At 45.4% G+C, this 27,942-nt stretch overlaps 1 protein-coding gene across 4 annotated transcripts; it reads left to right on the top strand.

Moving 5' to 3' along the window:
* Positions 1 to 8,371: 8,371 nt before the first annotated feature.
* On the top strand, positions 8,372 to 27,759 carry Ncoa4 (nuclear receptor coactivator 4). 4 transcript variants are annotated; one of them, XM_005002047.4, is made up of 10 exons: positions 8,372 to 8,503; positions 20,712 to 20,866; positions 22,024 to 22,164; positions 22,340 to 22,428; positions 22,754 to 22,862; positions 23,159 to 23,248; positions 23,721 to 23,867; positions 24,568 to 25,572; positions 25,967 to 26,104; positions 26,378 to 27,759. In XM_005002047.4, exons 2-10 carry the CDS (start codon positions 20,726 to 20,728, stop codon positions 26,381 to 26,383), a joined length of 1,866 nt encoding a protein of 621 aa, XP_005002104.1. In that variant the 5' UTR covers positions 8,372 to 8,503; positions 20,712 to 20,725; the 3' UTR covers positions 26,384 to 27,759. The 4 variants fall into 4 exon arrangements, with proteins under 4 accessions (XP_005002104.1, XP_005002105.1, XP_013004054.1 ...); XM_005002048.4 differs by lacking the exon at positions 8,372 to 8,503 and adding an exon at positions 15,790 to 15,990; XM_013148600.3 differs by lacking the exon at positions 8,372 to 8,503 and adding an exon at positions 15,819 to 15,990 and having other exon boundaries at positions 20,718 to 20,866.
* The last annotated feature ends 183 nt before the right edge of the window (positions 27,760 to 27,942 follow it).

The raw sequence follows: 27,942 nt of genomic DNA, 5'->3' as shown, positions 1-27,942 counted from the left end.
CCAATATCATACTAAATGCCCAAAAATTGAAGGCCTTTACTTTAAAATCAGGCAAAAGACAAGGATGTCCCTTTATCACCGCCCTTATTTAATATAGTACTGGAAATACTAGCCAGAGCAATTAGACAAGAGAGAGAAATAAAAGGCATAAAGATAGGAAAAGAAGCAGTTAAGCTATCATTATTTGCAGATGACATGATACTCTATATAGAAGATCCCCAAAACTCCATTGAAAGACTGCTAGATATAATAAATAAATTTAGTAATTTAGCTGGCTATAAAATCAATACTCAAAAATCAATAGCATTTGTATACACTAACAACAAAGTCACAGAAAGAAAAATAAGAGAAACCACACCCTTCACACTAGCAACCCAAAAAATGAAATATCTAGGAATTACTCTCACGAAAGAAGTGAAAGACCTGTACAGAGAAAATTATATTACACTAAAAAATGAAATTGAAGATGATCTCCAAAAATGGAAAAACATCTCTTGCTCATGGATAGGAAGAATAAATATTATGAAAATGGTCATTCTCCCAAAACTGTTATACAGATTCAATGCAATCCTGATAAAAAATACCATCAACATACCTCATAGAACTCGAGAAATCACTCCTAAAATTCATCTGGAGTGAGAAGAGACCTAGAATAGCAAGGACAGTTCTAAGCAGCAAAGGCAAGGCAGGAGGTATCACAGTCCCTGACTTGAAACTATACTACAAAGCAACCGTAGTAAAATCAACATGGTACTGGAACCAAAACAGAGCTGAAGATCAGTGGAATAGATCAGAAGATACAACCACAACTGCAAACACACTCAACCACCTTATCTTTGATAAAGGGGCCAAACAGGTTCACTGGGAGAACGACAGTCTCTTTAATAAATCGTGTTGGAAAAACTGGCTCTCCATATGTCAAAAACTAAAACTAGACCCATGCCTATCACCATGTCCTAAAATAAAATCTAAATGGATCAAAGATCTAAATATTAAAACACAAACACTAAATCTACTGGAAGACAAATTGGGTAAAAACCTTGAAGATACAGGAGTAGGTAGAGAATTCATCAACAGGACTCAAACCGCATGGGAAATACTTCCCAGAATCAATAACTGGGATCACCTCTTATTAAAAAGTTTCTGCACGTCAAAAGAAGTCTCCAGCATGGTGAGAAGAAAACCCACAAACTGGGAAAAAATCTTAGTGAACTGCCCCTCAGACAAAGGACTTCTATCTAAAACATACAAAGAATTAAAAAAAATCAGACCCCCAAAATTCAAACACCCAATCCAAAAATGGGCATCTGAGATGAATAAACAATTCTCAGATGAAGAAATACAAATGTCAAATAAATACATGAAAAAATGTTCATCATCATTAGTCATTAGAGAAATGCAAATCGAAACCACACTGAGATTTCATCTCACTCCTGAAAGAATGGCCAACATCAAGAAAACCACCAACAACAAATGCTGGAGAGGCTGTGGGGAAAAAGGAACTCTCCTGCACTGTTGGTGGGAGTGTAGACTGGTGCAGCCTTTGTGGAGGTCAGTCTGGAGATTTCTCAGAAAACTAGGACTGGAAGCCCGATATGACCCAGCTATACCACTTCTAGGCATATTCCCAGAAGAACTGAAAGCATCATACCACAGTGATATATGGGCACCCATGTTTATAGCAGCACAATTTGTAATAGCCAGATCTTGGAAACAACCTAAGTGTCCATTGACTGAAGAATGGATAAAAAAGTTGTGATAGTTTTATACAATGGAGTACTACTCAGCTATAAAGAATGACCGCATTGAGACATTTATAAATAAATGGACACAGCTTGAGACCATACTCATAAGTGAAATAAATCAAACTCACATGTATAAATACCAAATAGTTTCCCTAGTGTAAGAAATGATAAGAATACATAGAAGTATGTGGTAATCATGATTCCCAATCATATTGGTTTGAAGCCATATAATGTTTTCACTCATTAACTGCAATGGTTTTAACCTGGGTTGTTCGATTTTAGTTCCTATGATAGCACGAATAGCTATTTTGAAGATAGCAACACAACATAAAAGCTATTGCTGATTTAATATCGTCTTGTTTTGAAGTCCCATCAAGCTGTAGTACATCTGTTTCCACTGGTTTTAACATGTTGTATCTTACTATATTTCACTATATGCTATAGTATAAACAAAATTCTTTATAGGCAAAGAGATAATATGGAAACCATTGTTTATTTTCTATTAGCAGGTTCTAAATGCCCTGTAATTCTTGCATTCTCTTGAAAGGCTTCACACTGTCTAGATATGCTTGATATTATAGCACACGAAGTTACACTCAAATAATTTAAGGAAAGAGGCACTATGTCAACTACATGTTAGATTATCTGGTGGTGAAACACAGGGATGATTGAATTGATCGGTTCTGCCTTGCGTTGTTCTATTACAATGTCCTCTCTTATCTCAATCTCCTCCCTAGTTTTAAATCAATCTATCTTCTCTCATTTTTTTCATTAAGGGAAAACTAAATTAAAAAATAACGGGACATATTATAGTAACTTTTTTGTTGTCCTATTAACATGACTTGAACCCCAGTATTGCTCTCCCCATCTTGTTCTGTCTGATTATTATATATTCTATTTTGTTTGATAGTATCAAGTTTGAGGGTATAGGCAATCACTTTGAAGGCAATAAGATATACTATGATGCCCAATATGGATTGACTATCATCCTTTTCTTTTGAAGTCCTGTAAGGTCCTCAGTGTAGATTTTATTGGTTTTGTTCAGTACTGTTTTGATCAATTCTATTATACCTGATGATATAGACAACTCAATTTGAAAATAGCAAGAGGCACAATGGTAACCACTTTTGATCACCTGGTACTCTATTTTTGCATCACGTGCTATGCCCATCCTTCTGTTCAAACTGACTCTGTTTTGCTTAGTCACTTTTGGTTTTACTCTCTTCAAAAAAAAAGTAATAAGAACCATGAGAGTAATAAAACCCTAAAAGTCTAAATGTTACTGTTAAAAGAGAGGAAAGTAAGGTAGACTAAGGGATGTAACCGCAGGTATGTTTGAGTGTGTAGGATGGAAAACCATATAACTGAGCTTTTGTTGGATCATTGAACGGAACTGTCTCCAATTTCACTGTATGAACATTCACTTTGTATGCTTTAATTTAGTGATATGGACAACTGTTTCTGGGAAGATAATATGTAACCTTTTAACTGGTGATTTCGTACTGTATATATTTTTTTCTAGAAATACTGTATTATTTGTACCCTTTTACTGCATTGTTTTTTTATGTCCTTTCCTTTTTTTCTTCTTTTTCTTCTCTCTTTAAATAAAAAAAAAGAATTTAATCTCCAGATGTTTGCAAAATTGCTATAGCTCATTTTGCTGATTTCTAATTTCGTTCCTCTATGAGCTGATAGTACTTAAGACATTATTTCAATTCTTTTGAATTTTTTTGTGCTAGGAATTAAACTCGGGACATCATAATCACCAGGCAGGCACTGCACCACTGAGCTTTATCTCTGGCCCTTCATTTTCTTTTAAAATGCTTTGCTGACTAAGATATGGTCTATTTTGGAGAACGTTCATGGTATTGTGTTTGTGGATGAGACACTTTAATTATTTAAGTCCATTCTCTCAATAAGGTGGTTCAACTTTGATTTTTTGTTGATTTTTCGTCAAGTTGGTCTATCTATTTGTGACAGTGGAGTATTAAATTTTTAACTATGATTACATTTTTTGTGTCCATTTGTCCTTCTATGTCCAGTAGTTTGTGTCGTGCAACTGGTGCACTAACATCAGCGCATACATGATTCCCATTATTATCCCTTCTCTTTGGAACAGTTCCCTTTACCAGTAGGTGGGGATTTTCTTTGTCTCTTTTGACCAGTTCTAGCATGAAGTCTGCTGTGCATGAAAGCAAGATAGTTACTCCTGCTGGCTGTCAGGCTCCAGGTGTACAGAGTACCATTTCTCACCTTTTCATTTTCAGTCTGTGAGTTTCTCTGTGGATAAACTGGGTCTCTTACGGGCAACAGAAACTAGGATTTTGTTTCCTGATCCAAACTCTCAGTGTCTTGTGATTGGGGAGTTAAGACTAATTACATTGAATGTTATCGCTGAAAGCTAGTTACTGGATGATGTCATTATATGCTTTTTCCGGTGTTGATTTTTCACTGTTTCATGCTGTTTCCCAGCTCTCTAGGTTGGTTGTGTTATTTCTTTTAGGATTTTTGGTGATGGAGGCCTGTCTCTGCCTAGGATTATTTTGAGTACTTTCCACAATGCTAGCTTGGTGGTCATGTATTTGTTTAGATTTGATTTGTTGTATAAAGTTTTCCTTTATAGATTGTTCTTGTTTTTTTTTTACAATGTTTAGTATTTTCTCACTGTGCTGAATTTCTGTAATTTTGACTGCATTGTATCCTGAAAATGGTCTTTACTGGTCATACATTTGTGCATGATACAAAACCACACAATTCACAGCATATAAGCCAGGTGTTAAGAGGTACTTATACAGACAGAGAGTGCTCAGTTACATTTTCAGAGAAGAAAGGCAAGAAATTATCCTCCCTACTGCCAAGATCAAAGCGTAAGGAAGAATCCACTTTCTCACACAGAGTTGTGAAAGAGGAGCCAGTGTGAGCAAAATAAAAATTTGGTGCCTTCCTGCTCTCTTGCAAATTGAAGGATAATGACTTGAATTTCAGCCCAGGCCTAGAGTAGTCACCAAGTTCACATCAAGGGTATTCTGCAGCTTCACAAAGGCAGCTTCAGAATCTGACTCTGGTGACTGGCATTCAAAATGTAAGGCTCCTTCGGGAAAAATCAAGTAAGCACGTGTCATATACCTGCCAATCAACTCCAGTGTAGGGTGAAGACTCAATAAAGAGCTGTGGGAAGCCCTGTAATTGGCTGCCACCTTATATCTGCAGGCTACACCACCTTAACCCCTTCTAGGAGTTAAGTTTGGTAGTTAAGCAGCTCCTTGCCTCAGGGATTATGCTTATGAACCCGTGCATGAGAAATTTGAAAATTTGATTTAACCTATAACCCTCAGTCTTGCCACTGTTGCTAAGTTACCTGCTGACGTCTTAGAACTCAACTCCCTCCTCCCCCAATACCCTATATATTTGTTACTCTTTCCTTGAATAAACGAGACTTGATCGGACTTCTGACTTGTCTCCATTCTTCACGTCTCTTGTCCCCTTTCATACCCACTCCCCCTCTAGGGTCTCCGTGGACTTACCCACAAAGAGCCACTCCTTCCTTTTCTTCTCCCTGGGGTCAATGGCAGACAGGTATCATGGGTATGTTAAAACAGAAGTCCAGGGTCACTGCTGGGAAGGACACATTGTCCCCAGATGCCCTGGGCTGTCTCCTCATGTCCACTTTGGGCAGTACAGTTCCCTGGGCATGGGATAAGTGTCAAGCTCCAATGAGTCCCAAGCCGTGCTCCCTTGGGGGTGGCTTTGAATGTGTCATGGATTTTCCCGGGAAGGTGACCCCGGATGGATCAGCCTCTTCCTGCTGGCTGCTTGTTCCTCTTGGTGGAGTTAACACTTGTGGTGACTGGAGGCCATGGCAGGTGAGCCAGGTGAGCCAGGGAGGGTGGCAAGGACTGGGCTGGAAAAGCCTTCAAAGCCTTCATAGTTCCAGTATGTGGCAGAGCTGCCCTGGGCCTGTCAGAATGTCCCCTGCCCTCTGTGCAGGGTCTGTGTGAGGCGTGGTCTATGCGACTCTGCGGGATGAGAGTCCCAGGAATCTGGGGCCTGGCTCTGGGGCTGCCGGCCGAGACTGTGGGCTGCAGCTGGGGTATGGGCTGCATCCGGACTGAGCTGGTCTGGGCAGAAGTGGGGTGCAACTGTGTCCTTGTCCTTCTAACAGACCTTGGTCTTGTCTCTGTGGCAGAGTTCCTGTACCTGCATATGATCACAAAAGCATGTGCCAAGTCATTGCCTACAAGGAAAACTGCACCCATACTGTTGTGGAGGAACAGGACCCAGGCAAGGCCTGTGTGGTTTCCAACTGGATGGTTTATAGTCCTCCAGTGGGCCCAGTACTCCAGGCCAGGCCTCCTCATGGACCCTAATAGTCTGTGATTGTGTAGCCCCAACAAGTAGAATTCTTTCTAGAGCAATATTTGGATGTGTGTGTTATTTCAATTATGTTCGCTGTGATTGGAGGGAGGTTACAAAGCACACAGGTATTTAAGTGAGATAGAAGTCTCCACAGGATGCCATGCAGCTCCACAGGGAATCGAGGCCAAGGCTCTGACAGCAGGGGACCAGGCCTAGATGATGCAGGGGCTCCAGTGTGTGTTCCTGTGCATAGAACCCTGCAAGGGTGACTCCCAGCAACGACACCCTGTGTGTCCTCTACAGTGCCTGTGGGGGCGAGCCTGGGCTTCCTCCACCCTGCACTGACAGGGCCCAGGCTAAGCAAGGCGCTGACCTAGGATCCAGCTGCAAACACAGAGGTCAGGCCCCGCTGTCCTGGGGCTTTGAGTGGCCATATGAAATCGACACATCACAGACAAGCAATCAGTGAGCAGGTGATCCGCAGCTGTGTTCCTCTTGCCCAGCTGTCTCTATTGAAAGAAGTAGATGGCCCCTCGGGCAGCATAGGCTGGCTTATCAACTTTCGTGGTCATCCTGTCCCTGGACAGGGTCCAAGAGAATCCCCTGATGTGAAAATGAGCACCTCGAGATACTCCATCCAACTCTTATATGTAACCTTGCTCACTTCCGTTACAGGAAAAGGATTTTTGAGATGTCAAGAGGAGACAGGAAGACCTAGGAAGGTGCAGATGCTCACAGAGTAATGACTACTATCTGGATCCAGGTGTATTCATGTGATCTAGGGGTTGTCCTCACAAGGGTACTTAGGATGTGTATCCTATTCTATCAGGTTGCCCATTTGGTTGGACAGGCTAGAATACAAACCATTCACTGTATTTGAAGTTTAGCGATATGCTACCTGCTTAATAGAACTGCTTTCTTCAGGATGCAGGTTGGAGGAGGGGGTGATATATATAGTTGGCGAGCACAAACCCTCAACTTTTCAGATTTATTGAATCTTTACGGTCCTTGGGGTTTATTTTTTGGAGTTAATTTCCTGGACGGGAAAAATGCATTGCTATCTTGGGTAACATTTTTTAAATTACATTTTTCTTATCTCTACCAATTTTAATTTTCTTTATCCTGCCTGACTTCTGGGTAATAATGATATTGTTTGGTTATTTGTATTTCCAGAAAGCCTCATGGCAGAGTTTGCATGTGAATTGAAGGAAATTACCTTAGGAGAGTGATGGGAAGCCAGCTCTGGCTCCTGCTGCCTGAGGAGGTGATTATGTGTGGCTCCTGCTAGGACTCTGGGGGCCTCTAGGGCCTGCACATTCTCCATGAAATGCATATGGTCCTGTCCTTTGGTGGGGATTGTAGGGGAACAGTTCGTGTGAATGTGGCGTCCTCTGTCAAAACCAAGACACAAGAGTCCCCATTCAATATCTGGTCACCAATAAACCCACAAGCAGTTTCCAACATGTATGCGGCTACCCTGAAAAATGAGGGAGGGACAGCATGGTGGAATCAGAAGCTGTGGGTTAGCTTGTGGGGTCTCATATTGACTCAACGTTTAAAATGAATTTTAGCAAAATTCACTTGACATAATATGCATTGTTATCTTTTTGTAAGTGCACTGTTAAGTCCATGCACAGGGCAGGGCGGCCATCACCTCTGTCCATCAGAGGCTCTCCAACTCCCTGTGCTGAAGCTCTGTACCTACCACAGTTACTCCCGTCTCCCTTCTCTCCAGCCCCTGGTAACCTTGGTTATATCTCCCTTCACTGCCCTAGTTAGGAATAACGGTGGAATAATTTGTAATATTCTCAAGGTTGGCACAACAACTTTGAGTGACAATAATTAATTGACTATTTCCAAATAGAGCACAAACAAGATTTTCAGTGTTGCCACCACACAGAAATGATGTCTGGGCGAATGAACCTGCCTGTTTTCCTGGTATGATCGTCACATGCCATGTACATGTGTTGAAAGTGTATAGTGCACCTCCTAAGAAAGTCCAATTAGTGTGTCACAGGTATGAATTTGAGAAAGAATCTGGCTACTGCAGGTACTGCATGTAAATGGAATTATACTTTATGTGGTCCTTTGCATCACCTGAAATGCAGTTTTCCTATTGAATGGAAACAACACGGTGAGAGTTCATTTGGGGTAAGAGAATTAGTTTTCTGGTTCAACACGCCTGCTTTCTTTGGTTTGATATGTCACTCCACATCCTCTAGAGGGCAGTCGAGCGCTTTCAGCGGACTCAGCCAGATGTCGCGAGACTTCGGCGACGTGGCGAGAGGCGTGGGAGGAAACGTGAGCTCTCGCGAGAACTCTGCCCGTGCGCCCTTAGCTTGTTCCTCGCGGTGCTGCAGACTGTACGGGTTCACTGGGGTCACCGAGAAGCTCTCGAGCTGGTAAGGACCGCAGAGCCTGCGGGCGCCTGCTTCTCCTCCTCCTCCCGCTCCGAAGCCGCGGGCGGGGCTTCCCCTCTGCGAGGTCTGGGGTCCGCGCGGTTCCCTCACGGGAGCGGGTCCTCGCCGCCGTCCCCGGGGTCCAAGGCCGCTGCCTCCCGCTGCTCCCTTGCTCCCCCTGTGCCTCCTGCTCCCCTTGTTCCTCCTGCTTCCCCTCCTCCTCCTTCCCCCTTCCTTCTCCTTCCCCTCCCCCCGCTCCTCCTCCTACCCCCGCTCCTGCTTCTGCTCCTCCTCCTCCTCCTACTCCTGCGCTGCGGCCCGTCCTCCCCTGCCCGAGGACTGGACTTGTCCTGTTCCCTCCCTAGACACCCCACCCCCGCCTCCGGTCCGCTGGCTGGACCTGTCCTCTCACCCAGATCCTCCACATCCTTAAAGGGCATGGCCTGGAGGGTGTCCCGGGCGGGGTGGGGTACGCCTTTCCCTGCCCTTCCCCTCACAGTCACCTCTGGGATCACCTCCTCCTGTCTGCCCTCTTTACCCCAGTTTCAGCGGTGAGAGGCGCAGTTTCCAGCCGCTCTGGCAGGGTCACTGGATCCAGAGGACCTGTTTTCCGTGTCCATTCCTCAGGGCTGATCAGGTGCAAACGCAAAGAGCCAAATTGGGGAGCTTGGCCTTGCCTCTCTGTACAAATGGACAGTTACACTGTTTTGTATAGATCGGAGCTTGCCACCGCTCACTTGGTGATGTGGAGTGCGACTGTAGGACCCTCGAATAATGATGGCACCAGTGGTTATCCTCAACCAGTGGCCTAGTTCCACACTGGCATCCTAGTGTGACTTATGAACCTCAAGGTGCACCTGAACCCTGGAGGAAAGCTTACCCTCATGCTGCAAAGTGAGAACGCTCACTTCTCACCTGTGGTCAGCAGGTCTCCAGGTTGCTCTGCTGAGGACTCGGTACCGTGTAGAAATAAAGAATAAGTGCTAGCACAATAACATTTCTTACCTTTCACTTTTTTTTCTCTTCTCTGGAGCCTTTGTCCTGACCTCGCTCAAGAAAACCCTAGGTGTTTAAAGTTTTATGCTGTTTATGCCTAAATGAATCTCTACAATTCCCTTATTCTCTCGGGCAAACATACTGCAAAGTGGAAAAGCACATTGAGCTATGTAAGGAAAGGAAGGCGTGGTTCTCAGAGGAGGCAGAGGTGTCTTATTATTATTTTACAACTACCCAGCACCCGCTACTGTGGAGAACGCAGCCGTCCCATCTTAGTAAATCAGTGTGATCTCTGGAGCCTGGATGGCAGTGTCACGCAACTCATGGCCTCTTGTGCCACGTAGCTTGCCTCCATTCCAGAGCCTCAAGATTCCTGATCTCTACTAGGCTCCTTCCAGTAATAGAGTGTTAGCCTCGTGGGAGGCATTCAGAGCCAGTCCCCGCTGCTGCTGCACTTGTAACTGTTTCAGAGAATTCATATTTTGTAAGTGGGTGAGTCAGTGACACAAACTCTCCTCCAGGAAACAAGTTCACCATTGTATTCCACAGGGACTACATTCTGCTTGTCAGCTCAGGTCCTCACATATTTGTCGGATGAGTACAGTAAACCTTAATACCTAAGTGGGCTGTGAAAATACCTGGTGTGGCTAGGGGCTGTAGCTCCAGACCTGAGATTAAATCTTGGCTTTTTTATCTGGAAGCTTGTGACTATGGTTAAGGTATTTACCCTTGTCACACCTTCAGGTTTTGTAAGACATGGCGAAGATAATAACACCTCCCTTAAAGATCTGTGAGGGCTAAATGAGATAATTTGTTAAAAAAGAAAAGGCCCGAGGATGGGGTAGGAGGGACATAATAATGAATTTGTTTGAAATAATTTTTGAGTGCCAGCTCTGCAAGAGTGAACAGAAAGTTCCTGCTCCATCGAACTTGCCTTCTGGTGTGCTTCTGAGGGAGCAGGGAGCAGAAAATGAACAGTTGACCCAAATCAGATAGTGGGAAGTACCACGGAGAATAAGAAGCTCCTGGGGGAGGAGCGGAGGGAGAGCCTGACTGAGATGCCGCCAGGCAGACACCTGCAGAGGTGAGGAGGAGAGAGGAACTCATGGTACCAGTCCTCCCACCCATGGCGGGGGAGCAGGCCAGGACAGGAGGGGAGGACCGAGTGCCAGTCTCCAGGTGTCTGTAGGAATCCTAGCGAGGGGCGATAGGGACCTGCTCAATTGATGAACCGTAACATAGTTTGGTTAGTGAACTGTAATATAAAATATCGTCATGATCAGGCACATAATAAAAACAGCTAATGGCTATATAGCTCTCACTTCATGTCAGGCACTGTTGTAAGCACATTTTAATATATACAATTAATCATCTCTTTCCCAAAAAAAAAAAAAATGAAGGGGAATGCGATGCCTCTTTTGGTGGGTACCAGCCGACCTGACCTGCAGAGGGCAAACCTCAGAAAGGGATGAAGCAGTCTGTGGAACTGGGCTCAGTCCTGTTTCATGAGAGGACAGTACGTAGATGTCCATGGCATTTTTAGTGTTTTTCCTGCTACTTTTCAGCCCTTCTGAAGTTTTTGTCCAGTGCGTTTTGGCTTTGTTTTCATTATTGGCAAATACATTGCTCCAACATAACCCACGCACACACAAGGCAGAGGCCAAGTCTCCCACATGCGCTGTGCCTGTAGCATTCCTTAACTGTTCTGTTTGTCTTGGCTTCTTAGTCCAGGGAGCTGCTGCGCCTTCTTCAAGCTGGTCTTCCTTCATTGTTAAATCACAGCATGGTGGCCTTCCTGTGTCGGCCTCCAGTCCATCCTACAGCTCCTCAAACCCTGGCATGTCCTCCATACTCTCTCAATTAGATTGGTTTACCGGCAAGTGAATAAAATAATAATTTTGAGGAATGTTTTTTAAACTTACCTCTGGCATGAATGACTCACTGAATATATCTTAGCTTCTTATCCCAAGTTATCCAGAATTTTTCTTGGCTTGATTATACATGATGTTCCTTTTTGAGACTAGAAAGAAGTGTATCGGGAAGCACTTTGAGGGCTTATCAGCATTACGTTGAGTACTCTATAAATGTGTCACTTCTGAGAGTGATAGATGGAATAATTGACAAAATGGGGTGGAAGGTTTTTGTTTGTCAGTTTAGTCACAGGTAAAATGCTGCGTCTTTAATACTTGGGCAATTACAGCTTTCAAAAGAAGGCAGTGGCAGGTATGTTTTCAGTATTATTTTGGCCTTGCTAATACCCCAGGCTTTAGAGGAGGGAAAATATTCTGTCACTTGTTTACTTCTGTGCAGAAAACCCATCACACATTCATCATATGTAAGTGGGATTAAATCCTCTGATTAGTGCCATGCCGATAAGTAGCATGTTTTCTGGTCCTTAACTGTGTTACAGCAGGAAGTCAGGTTGAAGATAGGACATGACCCTACTTCCAAAGCCTCCCAGACTTCTGTGATGTCACGGAGTTTCTCGTGTCAGCTGTGAATACAGTAAACATGCCCCCTCTAATTCTCTAACCTTCGCGAATCAGCAGTGCCCTGTCTGGAAGTCTGTCTCGGGCCTACCCTGGGATCATGGTTTTAGAGACCTACCAGCTTCATTTTGTTTGGAAAAAGCAAGTAAAAGTTGTGCTGGAAACCTCTCATGAAAAACCTTCTTGAACATGTAATCCAGGCAGTAGTGGGACATCAGGTTGATTATGTTCACAGCAGAAATACTCCACACTTCACTGGCCAACCTGAACTTGCTCATTGGTGTCGTTTACTCAGGGCCGAGCACTGCTGTCAACAGGAGGGTACATAGAACGGGGAGGGCTGGTAACGCCGGGTCCTGGAACCAGGCACTGCATTCAGCCGTAGGGTGTTCAGAGCTGAATTCGATCAGCCTGGTAATGATACAGAAACGGATTCAGGGGTCACACTGAATCCTGCACAGCTATGGTGGGCCTGGAGGAGGAGGCAGCAGCCAGTGTGGACCAGAACTGGCTTATTCCTAAGTAAATGATGTGTTTTCCACTAGTACCTGTTTACAGTGCAGAACGATCTTTGGTCTGTAGTCAGGGGAGCCGCCGTGGGCTCCATTTGTCAGGGGAGTGTGTGCCTAACACCTCTCAATTCTTCCCGTCTCCCCTTCCCATCCATCCTGCTGCCTCCAACTCCTGGGCCCCTTCCAATGTGAAAAATGTCTGTTTCCATGCTTTCCTTAGATTCTTTTTAAATCCTTTTCCTTTTATTTCTCTTTCTCCTCCGATCTCTTGTGCCTGTTCTCATTTGAAAAAGATCTTTCTATTTATTGTCTAGCACTTATTTTGTTTTTTATTCATATTTAGGTTTCTCATATAAGAGAAACCACGTGATATTTAAGCTTGTGAGTCTGATTTATTTCACTGAACATTGTGGTCTTGCGGTGTACTTACAAATGCCTCACGTTTATTCTTCTTTGTGGTAGAGTAGTACTCCATGTGTGTAAATTCAGATCTTCCTTGTTTAATTACTGACCAACCAACCAACCAGCCTATTGAGTTAACCTGCAACTCGGACATTCAATTTGGTCACTAAATGAGGAATTGTATATAGTATGTACAGTATTGAGAAGAAAGAAATGGTGAAAGGGAACTTTTTTTTGTCTTTTTCTTTTTTATCGGTACCGGGATCGAACTCATGACTACCTGCTTGCAAGGCAGGTGCTTATGCCGCTGAGCCAAATCCCCAGCCCCTGGTGAAATGGAACTCTTATTTGAGGACTTTGCTTGTACTTGCATAGCTGTTACACGTAGTACTGTGTAACAACATAAAACTATAGCACTGTCCTGTGCAGTACAGTCAGTAAAAATTACAGTAGTGTATAAATAAGACGTACTGTACAACAAAAAAGACACTGAAGCCATATAAACAAGGTACACAGAACTATGCAGAGAGTGGGTTATAAGTCTGAATGTTCCTTAAACTGGTACATTGTTAAACAAGGCATATCTGTACCACATTGTCTTCATCCATTCATCTGTTGATAGAGGTGCAGGCTTTTTCCAGTACTTACAATTATAAATTGTACTGCTATTGTAAATTATGCATGTATTACTGTAATATGATGACTTTAACTCTTTTGGGAGGATTCCTACAAGGGGAATGAATAGCTGGGTCAACTGGAATTTCAGGTTTTGGTTCTTTTTTGGGTGTTTTTTTTTTTTTTTTTTTTTTGATTTGGTTTTTTTTTTTTTTTTTTTTTTTTTGTTAGCTTTTTGAGGGATTTCCATAGTGATTTCCATTGGGGTTGTGCTGGTTTGTACTCCCACCAGCAGTGCAGAAGGGTTCCTCTCTGAAGCCTTGCCAGCATTTGTTATTTGATTTCTTGATCATGGCCATTTTTCCTGGATTAAGATGGTGTCTCAGTGTTGTTTTAATTTGCATTTCTCTACTGACTAGCAATGTTGAACTTTTTTTCATGTATTTATTTGCCATCTATACTTCTGAGAAGTGTCTAATTATTTCAGATGCCTGTTTTTTTATTGGATCCTTTATTGCGGGAGGTCTAGTTATTTTGAGTACATATTCTAGATATTAGTCCTGTCCTTTTTCCCATTCTGTAGGTTGTGTCTTCACTCATTTCCTTTGCTGTGCAAAAGCATTTTCATTTCCTGTGACTCCCATTTGTTGATTCTCGTATTATTTCTGTGTCGTTGGGGTTGTTTATAAAGTCCTTGTCTATTCTTATGAGTTCCAGTTGTGCCTGTTTTATCTTTCAGCAGATTAAGTGTTTCTGTTTTTAACATTTAGAGCTTTGATCATTTTGATTTTAGTTTAGTACATGGTGATATATATGGGTCTGGCCTCAGTTTTCTGCATGTGGATATCCAGTTTTTCTAGCACCATTTATTAAAAAGGCTGTTTTCCTCTAGTGTGTTTTTGATCCTTTTCTAGAAGCTCAAACAGCAAAGGTGTCTGCTTTTGTTCTATTCCATTGATTCACCTCTGTTTTTGTGCCAGTACCACATTGTAACATGACTTCAAATCTGAGATTGTGGTGCCTGCTGCTTTGCTGTTGTTACCCGGGATAGCTTTTGCTGAAGAATGAGGTGTTTGTTCAGGTTAGGTTTTGCGGTGGTGGTGACTTGAACAGTAGATAGTTGGGGAGAAGAAAAGAGGCGGGTATGGCTGGCACATGGAGCTGGGAGACGTCCACACTGGACAGAGTGACCAGACTGAACTGTGCATGCAGTGTCTATTCTTAGTTCATTAAAGCATAGCTGATACCAACAGCCAGAGCCGCCCTCTGGATTTTGACACGTTATATTTTAGTAAACAATTTCTTCTTTTAAGTCGTTGACATAAGATATAAAGGACCATAAAATTTCATCAGAGTTGTACGTCCAGTTTTGTTTGGTTTTTGGCCACAAAAGAGGGTTTTGGAGTTAGACCTGTTTCCCCGTTATTTTTGATGATGAGTGTCCAAGTTTGGATGTTAGAAACTGCTGCCAGCCTTGGTGGCGCTCGCCTGTAATTCTTGGCCAACTTGGGCCACGCTGTGAATTCAAGGCCGTCCCGAACTACGTAGTGAGGGAAAAGCAAGGGCAAGGGCAAAGGCAGTGGCAGCTCTGCGCCACTGCCAAAGGAGACGCCTCCGCCAACCCCGTTCATCTGAAGGGTGCCCGGGGTGACAAGCGCTAAGTACTCATCTCCCTGTGGCGCTCCGGGCTTTTGTGGTTCTGCTCTTGTTATTTGCATGTCGGTACTTTAAAAAATGTGACCGTGAGTTCGCTACCCAGCACCCAAAAAAAAGTGACTCTGACCTCAGGGAAGTGACATGGCCATCTGTGCCCCTCCCGGCCTGCCCTGCCCTGCAGCAGCTTGTAAAGACAGCGCTAATGCTAACGCGTGCCGGAACGTCCTCGACCCCAAGGGCTCCCTGTTTCGTCTTCTGTGAGTTGAGCCTCTGACACCCCGTACAGACACGAGGGTCCGGCCGGTCTCCGCCCTCGGCGGCACGGCCTTGCCTCCTGGAGTCCGGGGCTGGCGCAGCCCGCGAGCGCTGGGTGTAGCCGCCGTGTGCACATGAGGGTCAGGCGCTGAGCACGGGACAGACCGGCGTGGCGGCTGTGAGAACCCACCCGGATTAGCCGCACGCCCGCGTAAATGATTCAGGGCAGTGGGTGCGGCGGGAGCCCAAAGCCAGGGCCCCTGGCCACCGGGGAGCGGGCGGGCAGAGGCCGGCTGCTGGGCTCGGGGTGCGGCGTGCGCGCTCTCGCTCTCCCCGACGCGCGCGCCCCACCCTCTTCCGCCGTGCGCGCTCCGCCCACTCCGGCCGTCGGGCCGCGGGGATAAAGAGCGCTCGTGCTCTGTAGCAGCGGCTGCGCCTTCAACACACACAGGCTACGGCGCTGGCACCGCGCGGCCCCGCTGCTCCGGGTGCAGAACCTGAGCTTACCTGACGTCCGTTTTCTAATTTTTGATCCGTTGTGCCGCAGTCTTGCCGGCCTCGCCAGGTAGGGGTCAGGGTCGGGCCAGGTCCGAGTCGGGGGCTGCGGGGAGAGCTGCGTGGGGAGGCCTCCGCGCGGATGCAGGTGGCTCCAAAGCCGGCCTCCCTGTTTCACTGTTTCACTAAGTGACGGAGAGGGGAGCCCAGGGCGTCTCCAGGTTACGCTGCGAAAGGTCGGCCTACGTGCAGCGGGTGGGCGCGCAGGGCCACGGAGGAGGAGAGGGAGGCACGGCGGCCGAAGCCCGGAGGGGGCCACCGAGGCCACCCCCAGCCGGCTTCTGCGCTTCCTCCTCCCGGTACTGGCACTTGGCCAAGTCCGATTACCAGGAGCCTGGGGTGACAGCCAGGGGCGCCGTGCTGGTCTGGAGTGTACCTGGCCCCACCAGACGGTTCTCCACAGTCCTGGAGAGCCGTGCTTGTGATGCATGGAGTACTGGACGCACCACTGAGACTCTGGCAGTGCACTGAGATGGTAATTTTCAACCCCGAGTTTGGCTGGTAAGAATTTATGGGTAAAAACACATTGGAGAAAGAACGGGCTCACGTGCGAGGGAGTACCCAGGATTAGATTTAGGAGACCACATTCCAAACCCAGGACCTACCCCTTCGAGCTGTGACCTTTTGAAAGGGTTCTCAAACTGTGTGGGTGTTTGGTGTCATCTGTCAGATGTGAATGTGAATGGTGCTTTAAAGGTATTATTAAGGTTTTTACAACTTTTTGAAACATTATTTCTGGTGCAGAGGCTGCAACCCTGAGCCTTTCACATATTTTACCACTGAGCTACATCTCCAAGCAGGATTTTATTTAACTTGTGATTTGTGTGGGTCCCAAGAGGACTGTAGCTTTTTAATATATTTTTTTAAAGGCAGAATTAATTATGTAGTGCAAGCTGGCCTTGAATTCGATTGTGTAGGCCAGGCTGGCCTCAGACTCGTGAGGAGTCCGCTGAGGCCTTTTAGTAATTTTGTGGTTTAACGGATAATGATTTAGCTTCAGTTGTGGTTAGTTGCTCACTTCCAGCCCTAAGATTTTTGGACTTCGTAACTAGGATTGTGCAAAAGCATTGTCAAAGTACAGGGTGTGTGGTTTGTGGAACTCCCTCTAAAGAAACACCGGATCACGTTACTGGTTTAAGGAATATGTGTGTGTTTCTCTCCCTCGCCTTTGTTTTCTCCGACTCTGAACTTAGGTCAGAGGTCCTGGAAAGAGGAAAGTTTTAGAAAGAAATGAACTTTATCTCAAAAAGCAAACATTTAACATAGACCTCATTGGGATGTGCTAGGGCCATGGTTCTGATCATAAACTCAAAGATAAAAGGCTTATTTTAGTAACTTAATTGAATTTTAGAATTAGAGCTCATTTGGCCCGTTGTTTGTACAAGTGATAAACAGGCAGAAAAGCTTGTGTACAGAGTCTGGAGGTGGTGAACCTATAGCACAAGTGAGCCCCACCAGGCTGTTTGTGTCATTGAGAAGTCTACAAGGTTTGCCATCACTGGTTTAGACTGTTGAGTTTTGGCCCTAAAAATGATTTGCCTTTTGCTGTGGTGCATGGTGAAAGACCAGCTGGGGCACTATCAACAAGTACCGCTGTCTCTCTGGAGGAAGCTAGGCCCAGAGCGGAACCACACCAAGGTCATAGTACTGAGAAGTAGCTAAGGGTTCCGAATCAGGACCTTCTCACCTGCAAGGCCTTGCCCTTTTGTTTGCTGCCTTTTACTCTCAGAGCAGGAGACTACTGAGACCCCCACACTCAGCCAAGCCTAATGCCAAGAACGCCTGAAGTGTCAGAGTGAGGGGTGCGCAGGGGCTGGCGTGAGTGTCACCGTCACCACCGGCAGGTAGAGCCTCATACTGTCAGGTGCAGCCCAGTGGCTTGGGACTAAGCGGTGGCTGTTGACCAGGCTGAAGTATAGACAGGCTCTCTCACCACAGTCACTCAGCACCAGCTAAACTGTCTGAGGAGCCCACAAAAGCACTAGAATTAGAGCAGCCAAGTCCCAGGGGCCAGTTTTAATTGGCGTGGTAATAAAGATCCCTAGGCAGTAATTCCTACACAGAAGTACCTGATGTGACTGAGAGACGATGTGCTTACCTCTCCTGACAAGGGAAAAAAACTTTGAAATGGCCCAGTTTGCTTTCTCTTTTTAGTTCTGCTTGCTTGCTGCTTTTTCTGTCTGTAAAACTAAAGGGCTCCTGCTCAGCGCGTTGGAATGTATGTTTTGTGAAACAAAGTGTTGCCTAATCTAGAATTGAAAGTGAGGCCAATGGAGATTCTTTAAATTGTTGTAATTGTGTCCTTGGGTCCTGCCTTTACTGTGTGCATCTGTCCAGAGGAAGGGAGGCCCACAGTTAAGTTCCTAAGTCAGGGGTCTCGGGCGTGGAGACACAGCCACATCTCAGTTCTGCCAGGCTCCAGAGTGGAGTGCGTCCTGCCCTCCACATTGACCCCTTCACCTGGAACTGGTGGTGTGCTACTGTGTGAGCTGATCACTCACACCAGTCTGTTTTAAAGCCTGCCCGGCAGTGCCCATGTAATCTAAGGTTCCCCCTGGGGCGGGGTTGATTTTAGATCTGAAGGCTCCCTGCTGCCCTCCCTGCTGGTGGGCAGGCATTTGCCTGGCTCCTTCCTCCGGATCAGGGATGTGGCAGCTGACTGCCCTGTGACTGCTCCACAGGGAGGAGGGGGATTCAGCCCAGGGCAGTAGGGGCCGGGCATGTCAGACTGGCTGTGAAGACAGGAAGCAGGTTTTCTTAGTGGACCCCAAGTGGACCGTTACTCTAACGTGATTGTTTTGGAGGGTAACACTCACTGTAATTTGGAAGAATACAGAAAATTTTTCCAAATTGGGGAAAATCACCATTGCTATTTTGTGACCTCATCCTGCATCCTGTGGGTAGCTGATGGGGGAGCAGCCTCTCTCTCTCTGCCTTTCCCTTACCCTTGTGGGAGTGCTTTGTTATTTCCTGAACGTCTCCTTCTCGTGGCCTAAGTCATCCATTTCGCAGGTGTCTGAGAGTGATAATCAAATCCTCCAGAAACTTAGGCAAAGCACCTTCCCTCCTGTGAAAGTTTTCCATGGTTTGGGGGTCTTTTCTCCTGTACTAAGTACCCCCTTTTAAAGTGTGTTACCCATAAATAAATTCCAGCTTTAGTCCAGTCATTATGGAACGAATTGGTCTTGTGACAGGCATAGTACCGTGGGTGCAGTCATGTGGCCCAGCACACCACAATCATGTAGACCTTGTTTTCAGTTAAAGATCTTGGTTCTTAACAAAGCAAATACTGTGAAGTTTGGTGGTGCACTTAGGAGGCTGAGGCAAGAGGATATTTTTGCTGCGAATCCAGGGCCAACCTGGACTACAATAGTGAGACCCTGTCTCAAAAAGGAAAAGTATCATTAAGAAGGGTATGGTGGCATCTTCCCATAATCCTAGCTACTCTGGAGGCTGAAACAGTAGGTCACAGGTTTGAGGCCAACCTGAGCAATTTAGTGAGATCCTGTCTCAAGAAACAAAGAGTGTAAGGTACAGAGAACCTAGCACTCCCTAGGTTCAATCTCTGCTTTAAAAAAAAAGAAACCTCTTCTTCCTTATTCAAGTACAAACGCTGCACATCTTGTAAGGCGTCCCAGCAATGCAGAGGTTGTTGCGGCCAGACTTTGTCACAGCCCCACGTTTTCTCTTTTAACAGCTGCCTGCTTTGTTTTCATCCAGGTAAGCAGAGAAAACAGTTGAGTGGTAGGAATGTGCCTCGGGAATCCTGACACCCAGGGCCCTCCTCACACACAGCACCCAGGGCTGCAGTGATCAGGGTTTCCTTTTCCTCGCGTTTGGAAACTATCTCTTGATTGTAGACCTTCTGTTTGTCTCCTTACATCACTGTGTGCTTTCTTCCCATTCCTGTCTCGTCTCCCCTGATCCTCAGCTCACTAGCGAGCCCTCTGTATTTACCACACCCCTTCCTCTGCGTACCTTTTTTATACCAAGTATTTTGAAAATATTACTGTAGTATGTTGCTGGGGTTAAACCCAAGGCTTTGTTCATGTTAGGCAGGTACTGCACTGCAGAGCTGTATGTCCCAGGCCTTTTTTAAATTTTGAGATAGGGTCTTGCTAAGTTTCCCAGACTGGCCTCAAATTTGGGATCTTCCTGCCTCAGCCTCCCAAGTAGCCATATGAATTCTCAAATGATTGGTTAGCAGCTTAGTTTCAGAGTAACTGGATGCTGCCTTACATTTTAGTCTGGATCTGCTGAGGAACGCTTGCGTGTGTTGTGAATAGAAACCTGCCGTGGTGGAGGTGGTGCTGGTGGTGCTGGAGCTGGGGCTGGGGCTGGGGCTGCGGACTCCATCCTCCGCCTCATCCGTGCCCGGCAGGTGCTTTTACTGCTCGGCCATGTCTGCAGCATGGAAACTTACTTTCTAATTAGTGCTCTTTTCATCCTTTTGGAAACTGTCCAGTCAATTTGAGACCATTAGTGTTGTCTTCAAGGATATTTTGTCACAAGGAAATGCCACTTCAGGAGACTTGGGGGTTTTGTAGCATAGTTGGAAGAGGGGAAAGAGGAGGATTTGCATGTGCTGGGTTTGGGTCTGCACTGGAGGGAAGCTAAGTCAGTCCAGTTGGGAGCCATCACACGCAGTGGGAACAAGGTGATTGATTAAAAGGGAAGCCCTGTTGTGTAAGAAGAGTGCTAACTGGGTTTTTTCTCTTTACTCTTTTGAAGAAACAGTGAGCAGAATGAACACCACCCAGGACCAGAGCAGCTCCACCAGTGTCCGAGAGCCCCTTCTGCGGTGTAGCGACGCGCGCCGGGACCTGGAGCTTGCCATTGGTGGAGTCCTCCGGGCCGAGCAGCAGCTTAAAGATAACTTGCGAGAGGTGGGATGTGCGTTTTCTTTCTTCTCTGGATTCGGGACAGCGCTGGGTAAAGCATGGCCAAAGGCTTGGCTTCTCACAGTGCCAGAACATTCCGCCCTGTGCCGCATGCTGTCTATGTGTTGCAGTCAGCAGCTGGGCGTGCTGATTCCAGAGGCAGATAAGGCAGGTGGGAGAAGCCTGGAAAACGCTGTGGTGCCCCAGAGACCACCATGCAGTGTGCATCTCTAATTGTGCTCCGCCTGGCCCCGGGCCGGGCACTGTACTGGTGGAAGCTGTCAGGGTGGAGCAGTCTCCTGCTTAGCTGGGTCTGCTGCGTGTGTGAGTGGTAGACGTCCTGCCCTGTGCCCCAGTCCTTGCTGGCTTTGTCATGCTGGGAGCCAGAACAAAACCAGAACGTGGCGGTGGTACTCTTAGGTGACCGCAGGCAGTGGTGCTTGACTCTGAAGTACCCTTTGTTACACGGAAAAAATGCTCTTGTTTGTTTGGAGGCAGGATCTTGCTATGTAGTTCAAGCTGTTACTTGCTTGAATGATCATGAATGACATGTAGCAGTTTTAATGTTCTCCTTTGGGTTTTTTTGTTTATCCCTTGTGTGATTCACTGTTTACACTCTGAGCAGCGTTTTTACTTCATAAGCTTCCACCATGATAGTCTTCTAGCACTTGGTGTCCTTGCTGCCTCAGCCTGCTGCAGATGGACCTGCTCATGGCCAGCTCTTAGGTCCATCCTCTGTCTCTTTCCCCCGATGAACTGACAAAGCCATGTATTCTAAATTGTTTGGAAAACTGAGGAGATCAATATCTTCCGGCGTATTCTTGGGTTTTTTGGTGATTTTTTTTTTTTTTTAATTTGGTTTTGTTTCTTGGGATTTTTTTTCCCTTCAGTTATACCAGGACACCCAGATTAACCTGATGTTCTTAGGAGGAGGAGTGTGGAAGGAGGACTTCAGAGATTGAGTGTATCTTTGAGGCTGAGATTCTTAAACAGGGCTCTTCAGGTCCACAGGTAGGCTTTTGGACCGAAACTCTGAAATTACAGGCAAAATGCAGAGCATACACATTTTCATGCTGAGACACTCCATAAATGTTACGTCATCAGAAGGATTTACACCCACAGACTTTTAAGGCCTCCCCATATTGTGTCTGCCTCGTCCTCAGGTGAAAGCGCAGATTCACAGCTGCATCAGCCGCCACCTGGAGTGCCTGCGCAGCCGCGAGGTGTGGCTGTACGAGCAGGTGGATCTCATCCATCAGCTCAAAGAGGAGACGCTTCAGCAGCAGGCACAGCAGCTCTCCTGGGTAAGGGGCGTGGGCGTGGGCGTGGCTGGGAGATGCCGTTCTGCAGAGAGTATTCTCCCCGTGATGCCGCATCTGCCAAAGTCACAGAGAACTTTCATCTCAAGTGCTGCTTTTTACCTTGGGCACACTTGGTGCTTTTAATACTATTATGGCTAATAGCTTTCATTTCTTGTAGCTCCTGGGCCAGTTCAATTGTCTTATTCATCAGCTGGAGCGCACCCAAAGCAAAGATCTAGCCAATCAAGTCTCTGTGTGTCTGGAGAGGTAAAAACCCTTTTTGCTGGTTTTGACTTTTTGCCTTTGGCACAGTGAAAGAAAGTCCATCTTGTAACTTACATCTGTTAGGAATTAACTTGATTTGTTGGCTCTTGTGGTAAGATTCTTGCTTTATAGATTTACGCTTGCTGATAAGTAATTAAGCCATCTACTTTTATTGTTTATTTAGAAAAGTACAGTCATTTAAAACATGTTTGCAGTTCATTGCACATAGAATCGTGGGAAGAATTAAGTTTGTGAACCTAAATACCACTCTGACTCAGTTTGGCTTTTGTTTTTGAAAATAGACACAGCCTGTTTATTTTTTCCCCAGACTGGGTAGTTTGACCCTTAAGCCCGAAGATTCGACTGTCTTGCTCTTTGAAGCTGACACTACCACACTGCGCCAGACCATCACCACGTTTGGGTCCCTGAAGACCATTGTGAGTAATGTGGATCTCAGGTGCTTCCTGGTGCCTCACAGCTGCTCTCAGCACTGTGAATTGTGGCTTTCTAGAGGCACAAGCTTCAGAAACTTCCTGTTCCAACTACAATAATTACATAGTAGGGAACTCTCAGACTTGATCATTTCTTTGTAGATCATTGAATGTATTGTAAATATACTATGGAAATAGTAATGATTTGCTTCATCCATTTGAAATTGTTTCTGTCTCTCTTTTTGTTTTTTGTAGGGAGACCTAGCATAAATAACACTATGAAATTGTCTTTATTTTGACAGCAAATCCCTGAGCATCTGGTGACTCATGCTAGTTCAGCAAGCATTGGGCCCCTCCTAGAGAAAAGAGGTCACATTCCAGTGCCAGAGCAGGTGAGGTGCTGCTTTGTTTCTGGTAACTGAAGCATGGCTTATGTTTTTGTTGAGTTTTGACCAAATCACTTTTCCCCTACTATTTATTTGTAAAAAACCTTCTGTGCTTATGAATTACTTTAGCCATTTGAATTATTTTTTGCATTACTGAATGTCAAGTTGTTTTGTCTTTAAAAAAAAAAAAAAAAGAAAACTTACTGATTAGTTCATAGTAAATTATCATTAGTCGTCACTGGTTTTGGTTGTCTTGGGGATCCTTTCTAATTCACAGAGGAGACGTGTGGAAAGGCAGATCTTAGGCATCTGACTCAGACAAACTTAGCTGTATTCCTTGCTTTATCCTGGAAACTGAGATGTGGGGAGGGCCCACACCTTGCTCAGGGCGGGAGACGGCCCACGGCAGAGAGCTCAGGTGAACCTGTTCTTGCACTTGACCATGCCTTGCTAAACACCAACTTTTCTGTATGAGCAGCAGAAGTCAGCGGCCAGCAGCGTGGCTGTACCCGTCAGCGAGTGGCTTCTTGGAAGCAAATCTGCCAGCAGTCGCCAGGCTCCTTTCATGCCCAGCACTAACCCGCAGGACTGGCTGAGCCACAAACAGAGCTTCGAGAACAGCCAGGTGCGGTGTTGGCCTCACGGTTCCTGAGGTCCATGCAGTAGTTGATGGGGTTGATGACTAACCAGTAGTAGGTCTTTGTTTTGCTTTTGACCATAACCTGGAAATATGTTTTTTAATTACACATGGAAACATAATTTTAACTTTCTGTCTCTTTATTATGGATAGAAAGTTTTAAAAACAGATTTTTTCCCCCAGTAATATGACATGAATGTATTTCTGTCACTAATTTCTGTAAAGTCACTTGTGGCTGATAAATCATCAATTGGGCAGAACTTTCTCATTTTTCTGGACATGAGTGAAGTTGTCCTAAACATTCATTTTTGTACATTCTTTCCATTCTCAGATGACAGTTCTGCCTACTCCTTAAAATTTGTGATACAAATTTCCAAGAAGTTGGGGACAGTTGATATTCTCACCTGCAGAGGATTCACTGACCCCACCCACTTCATGGAACCTTTTTAATCAAAATGCCAAAAGTATTTTTCTTACTTTGCTTTTTATATTTTTCAGTTTTCTAAAACTATAAAAAGTAAGAACTTTTATGTAGTTGGATACATCTATTTTAATGACAAACAGAAATCTCTTCTTGCTTTACTGTGTACTTAAATTTAGAAATATTGGGCAAGACTGTAAATATGCAGACAGAAGCCCCACGCGTCCCCATCTTTCTGGCAAACTAACGTCTGTATTTCCTGTGTAGACGTCTGCCAGAGCCTTCAGTGTCTTCAGTGATGTCTGGGGCAACCTAAAGGGCTTAGAAAACTGGCTGCTCAAGAGTCAGCACCCAGCAGTTCCTGGAAGACCAAGTTTCCCGAAGCGCAAGAGCCACTCTCCCAGCAGTTCCCCTTCCGTTGAAGCTGAGAAAGCTGGCAATTTGGAGAATCTGGATCAAGATGCCCTGGGGCTGTCTGAGTGGCTGGTGACTCCCCAGGAGCCCCACAAGCTAGAGAAGCCTGAGAGCAGCAGCCAGGAAGCTGGTGAGAAGTTTAAGCACCTGTTCCCAGCGTTCCAGGAGCCTTACAGTGTGAGTGAGTGGCTTGCCCAGCCTGCCTCCTGTACCAACTGTCAGGGCAACCAGCCCAGAGGGGTGGAAATCGAAAACCTGGGCAATCTGAAGTGCCTGAACGATCACTTGGAGGCCAAGAAACCGCTGTCCACGCCCAGCATGATTACTGAAGATTGGCTTGTCCAGAACCAGCAAGAGCCATACAAAGTAGAGGAAGTGTGCAAAGCCAACGAGCCCTGCACAAGCTTTGCGGAGTGTGTGTGTGAGGAGAATTGTGAGAAGGAAGCTCTGTGGCGATGGCTTCTGAAGAAGGAAGGAAAGGATAAAAATGGGATGCCCATGGAAGCCACGTCTGAGCTTGAGAATCACAAGGAGCTCACCGAGTGGCTCTGTCCTTCCGGAAAAGAGGCAGTGGAACAAGCTAAGGCACTAAAGGCGTTCAGTCCTTCAAGAATTGCTGATTCCTTCCAGGTCCTCAGAAACAGTTCCTTGTCAGAGTGGCTTGTCAGGCCCTCATGCAAAGAAGGGAGCCCCAAGAAAGTGCCAAATACTGGGGACCAGGTTGGCAAGCCAAAGCTTAATAGCCCCATGACCACTTCCTGGTGCTCCTTTAACACTGCTGACTGGGTCTTGCCTGGAAAGGTGGAAAGCATCAGCCAGTCCTCTGGAGACAAGTGGCTCCTGCGAAAGAAGGCCCAGGTAAGCAGATGTCCACAAATGCCATTTGCGTTTTGCATTTTAAATTCCAAACTTTGCAGATGGCCCAGATCCCAAAATATGTTAAATTTTAAATTTGGCTCAGGTATTAGTTTAGGCATGTTAGGCAACAGGAGGACTTAGGATTATTCAAGGTAAATTGTGTCCCCTGGTCTTGAAGTCCCATCCTGCAGGAAGTGGGGGGACCCAGCCTATATTATTGCTGCCTATCAAAAGGATTGGGGATAGAAAAAGCAATTGTCACCTTTGCCCTTGGTTGTTAGAAAAAAATGGCCAACATTTATATTATTCTTTGTAGATACTGCTAGCAGTTAAGTCTGCCTTGTGTGGCCTGGTTGTCATGAGGCAATCAATCACCTTTTCTTTCTTCCTGCAGGAGGTATTTCTTAATTCACCCCTACAAGAGGAACATAACTATGCGGAACGCTATGGCCTCCCAGCTGTTTGTGATCTCTTTGCTTGTATGAAGCTTACACTTGATAAGGAAAAGTGGTTGTATCGAACCCCTCTACAGGTGGGTACCTGGAGAGCTGTCCTTATATAGGAATTCCCACCTAACCCATTGAGCCATTCTGCTGTTAGCTTGGGGGATGGGGTAGGAGCAGTACTGTATTTTGGAGCTTGGTCTGTCACAGGCATACTGAAAAAGGGACCTTGCAAGATTAACAATGAGGAATTCCCATATTCCCATAGATCCTGCTCACTCATTGAGCAAAGAGTCAGTCTGCAGGGGACATTTGCTTTTCTTTCCTGGTGAAGTGACTTCGCATCTGTGGCTTCTTTACAGATGTGAAGGAGAAGACCGCCACTCCGGAGCTTGTCTACGGATCATCTCACTTCCGGCCGGGAGATGTAGCTGCCTCTCCATTGTGTTTCTGGATCTGACCAATCAGCTTAGCTCCTTTCCTGCCTGAGTTTGAGCTAGCCAAGAGACCTCATCAAATTATGGGCCACTTTGTTACAGAAAGAGGCTGTTGGTTGATGCTGAGGTGATTTGTTTCTCCTGTATGAATTTTCCCTGACACTGGGAAGGCAGTGTTGTGGGGCCCAGGCCTCTTGACACTGGATTGTTCATGGAATCACGTAAATACCATAGTCTCAAAGTAAACCACCTATGTTCAGCATCCTGAAGCTAGCAAACTCCCGAGCCTTTTTCTGGCCCCTTACCTGCTTCTCTTGCTGTGGGTTTTCTTGGCTTAGTGGTCTGAAAATGATTGTCCTGTTAAATTAATACACAGCCTACTGCACACAGAAATTAATCTGGCCAATATGGTGGTATTTTTCCCTTACCAAAATGTGTATTAGTAATCTTGGCTATTTGTGACACTAATTACCAGACATTGTAGCCTACTTATCAACCTGACATTTTTTTTCTTCATTCCTTTCTCTGTAACTGAATTATTCAGAACCCTTTGAGGACTGTACTGTTTCAAAAACCCTTTCAGGTTTGTCCCAGCTTTTTTTCCAGTATCCACACACCTACAGGCTCTAAAGAGTCCCAGCTGGAGATGTAGTACTTGAACCATTCGCCACCTTAGGGATTTCTGGTGCATCCTGTGTAAACGAAACCTGAGCTTAACACCTGGTGCTTTTGCCTTGGGGTGGTCGATGTCCTATGGATGCAAGCCCAGCATTCCTGTACCTCCAAAAGTACAGTGCAGTGGCATTTTAGTGGACAGGTGGTTTCAACACTTGTGCCTTGGGGTGCTTACTGAAGTTTTATGGATGAAACCATTGGTTGGTTTCTCAGTATCCTTAAAGTCATGTTTAAACCTTTTTCTGCAGGAAGTGAGTGAGACTTGTTTTACAATTTTGAGATCTTAGCTGCCTTCCAGGCTTCAATACTATTAAGCCTCTTAACTGCCTGTGTTACTGGAAATACTTAGAAGGAAATAGTCTCACAGTGACACTGTCATACAGTCCTTTGAACCACAGCTGAAAGAAGCCTCTCATTTTGTCATCCTGCCAGGTATCACTGAGAATTATAATAAAGGCGATGGGTAAAAACAACTTAGCCTTTCCAACATCTTAGTTGCAGGAAGCTTTGTAGGCTCATTTTTGAGATCTAGCACACCCTAATATACATTAATCACTACGGTAATGAGTATGTAAACTATTCTTTTGCACTGATGTGTTTTATACCTCCCTCCATTAAAAGTGTAACAGCCATGCCACAGTTGTTATGTGTATATTTGTACGGCTAAGCAAAAAAAGTGTGTTACATAAATATGGTACACGTGGTTAGAGTACAGCCAGGAAGCAATTTAAACATGAATGTTGCATTCGCTGTAATTCATGAGTCTTAACAAGTATAGTGTATTACTGCTTCCATTTTCAACCTCTGCCTGAGAA

Source organism: Cavia porcellus, unplaced genomic scaffold (genome assembly GCF_034190915.1).
Source record: "Cavia porcellus strain 051 isolate PalLab524CR breed Dunkin Hartley unplaced genomic scaffold, mCavPor4.1 scaffold_23, whole genome shotgun sequence".
In the NCBI taxonomy this organism is placed as follows: domain Eukaryota; kingdom Metazoa; phylum Chordata; class Mammalia; order Rodentia; family Caviidae; genus Cavia; species Cavia porcellus.
The sequence above is the reverse complement of the archived record's forward strand: the minus strand, read 5'-3'. Positions and strand labels throughout refer to the sequence as shown.

Excerpts from the sequence above, each read along its gene's own strand:
- Ncoa4 (XM_005002047.4), top strand. The coding sequence starts at position 20,726 with ATGAACACCACCCAGGACCAGAGCAGCTCCACCAGTGTCCGAGAGCCC. Across the intron at positions 22,165-22,339 it reads AGGCACAGCAGCTCTCCTGG|CTCCTGGGCCAGTTCAATTG; the intron begins GTAAGGGGCGTG and ends CATTTCTTGTAG. Across the intron at positions 22,863-23,158 it reads TTGGGTCCCTGAAGACCATT|CAAATCCCTGAGCATCTGGT; the intron begins GTGAGTAATGTG and ends TTATTTTGACAG.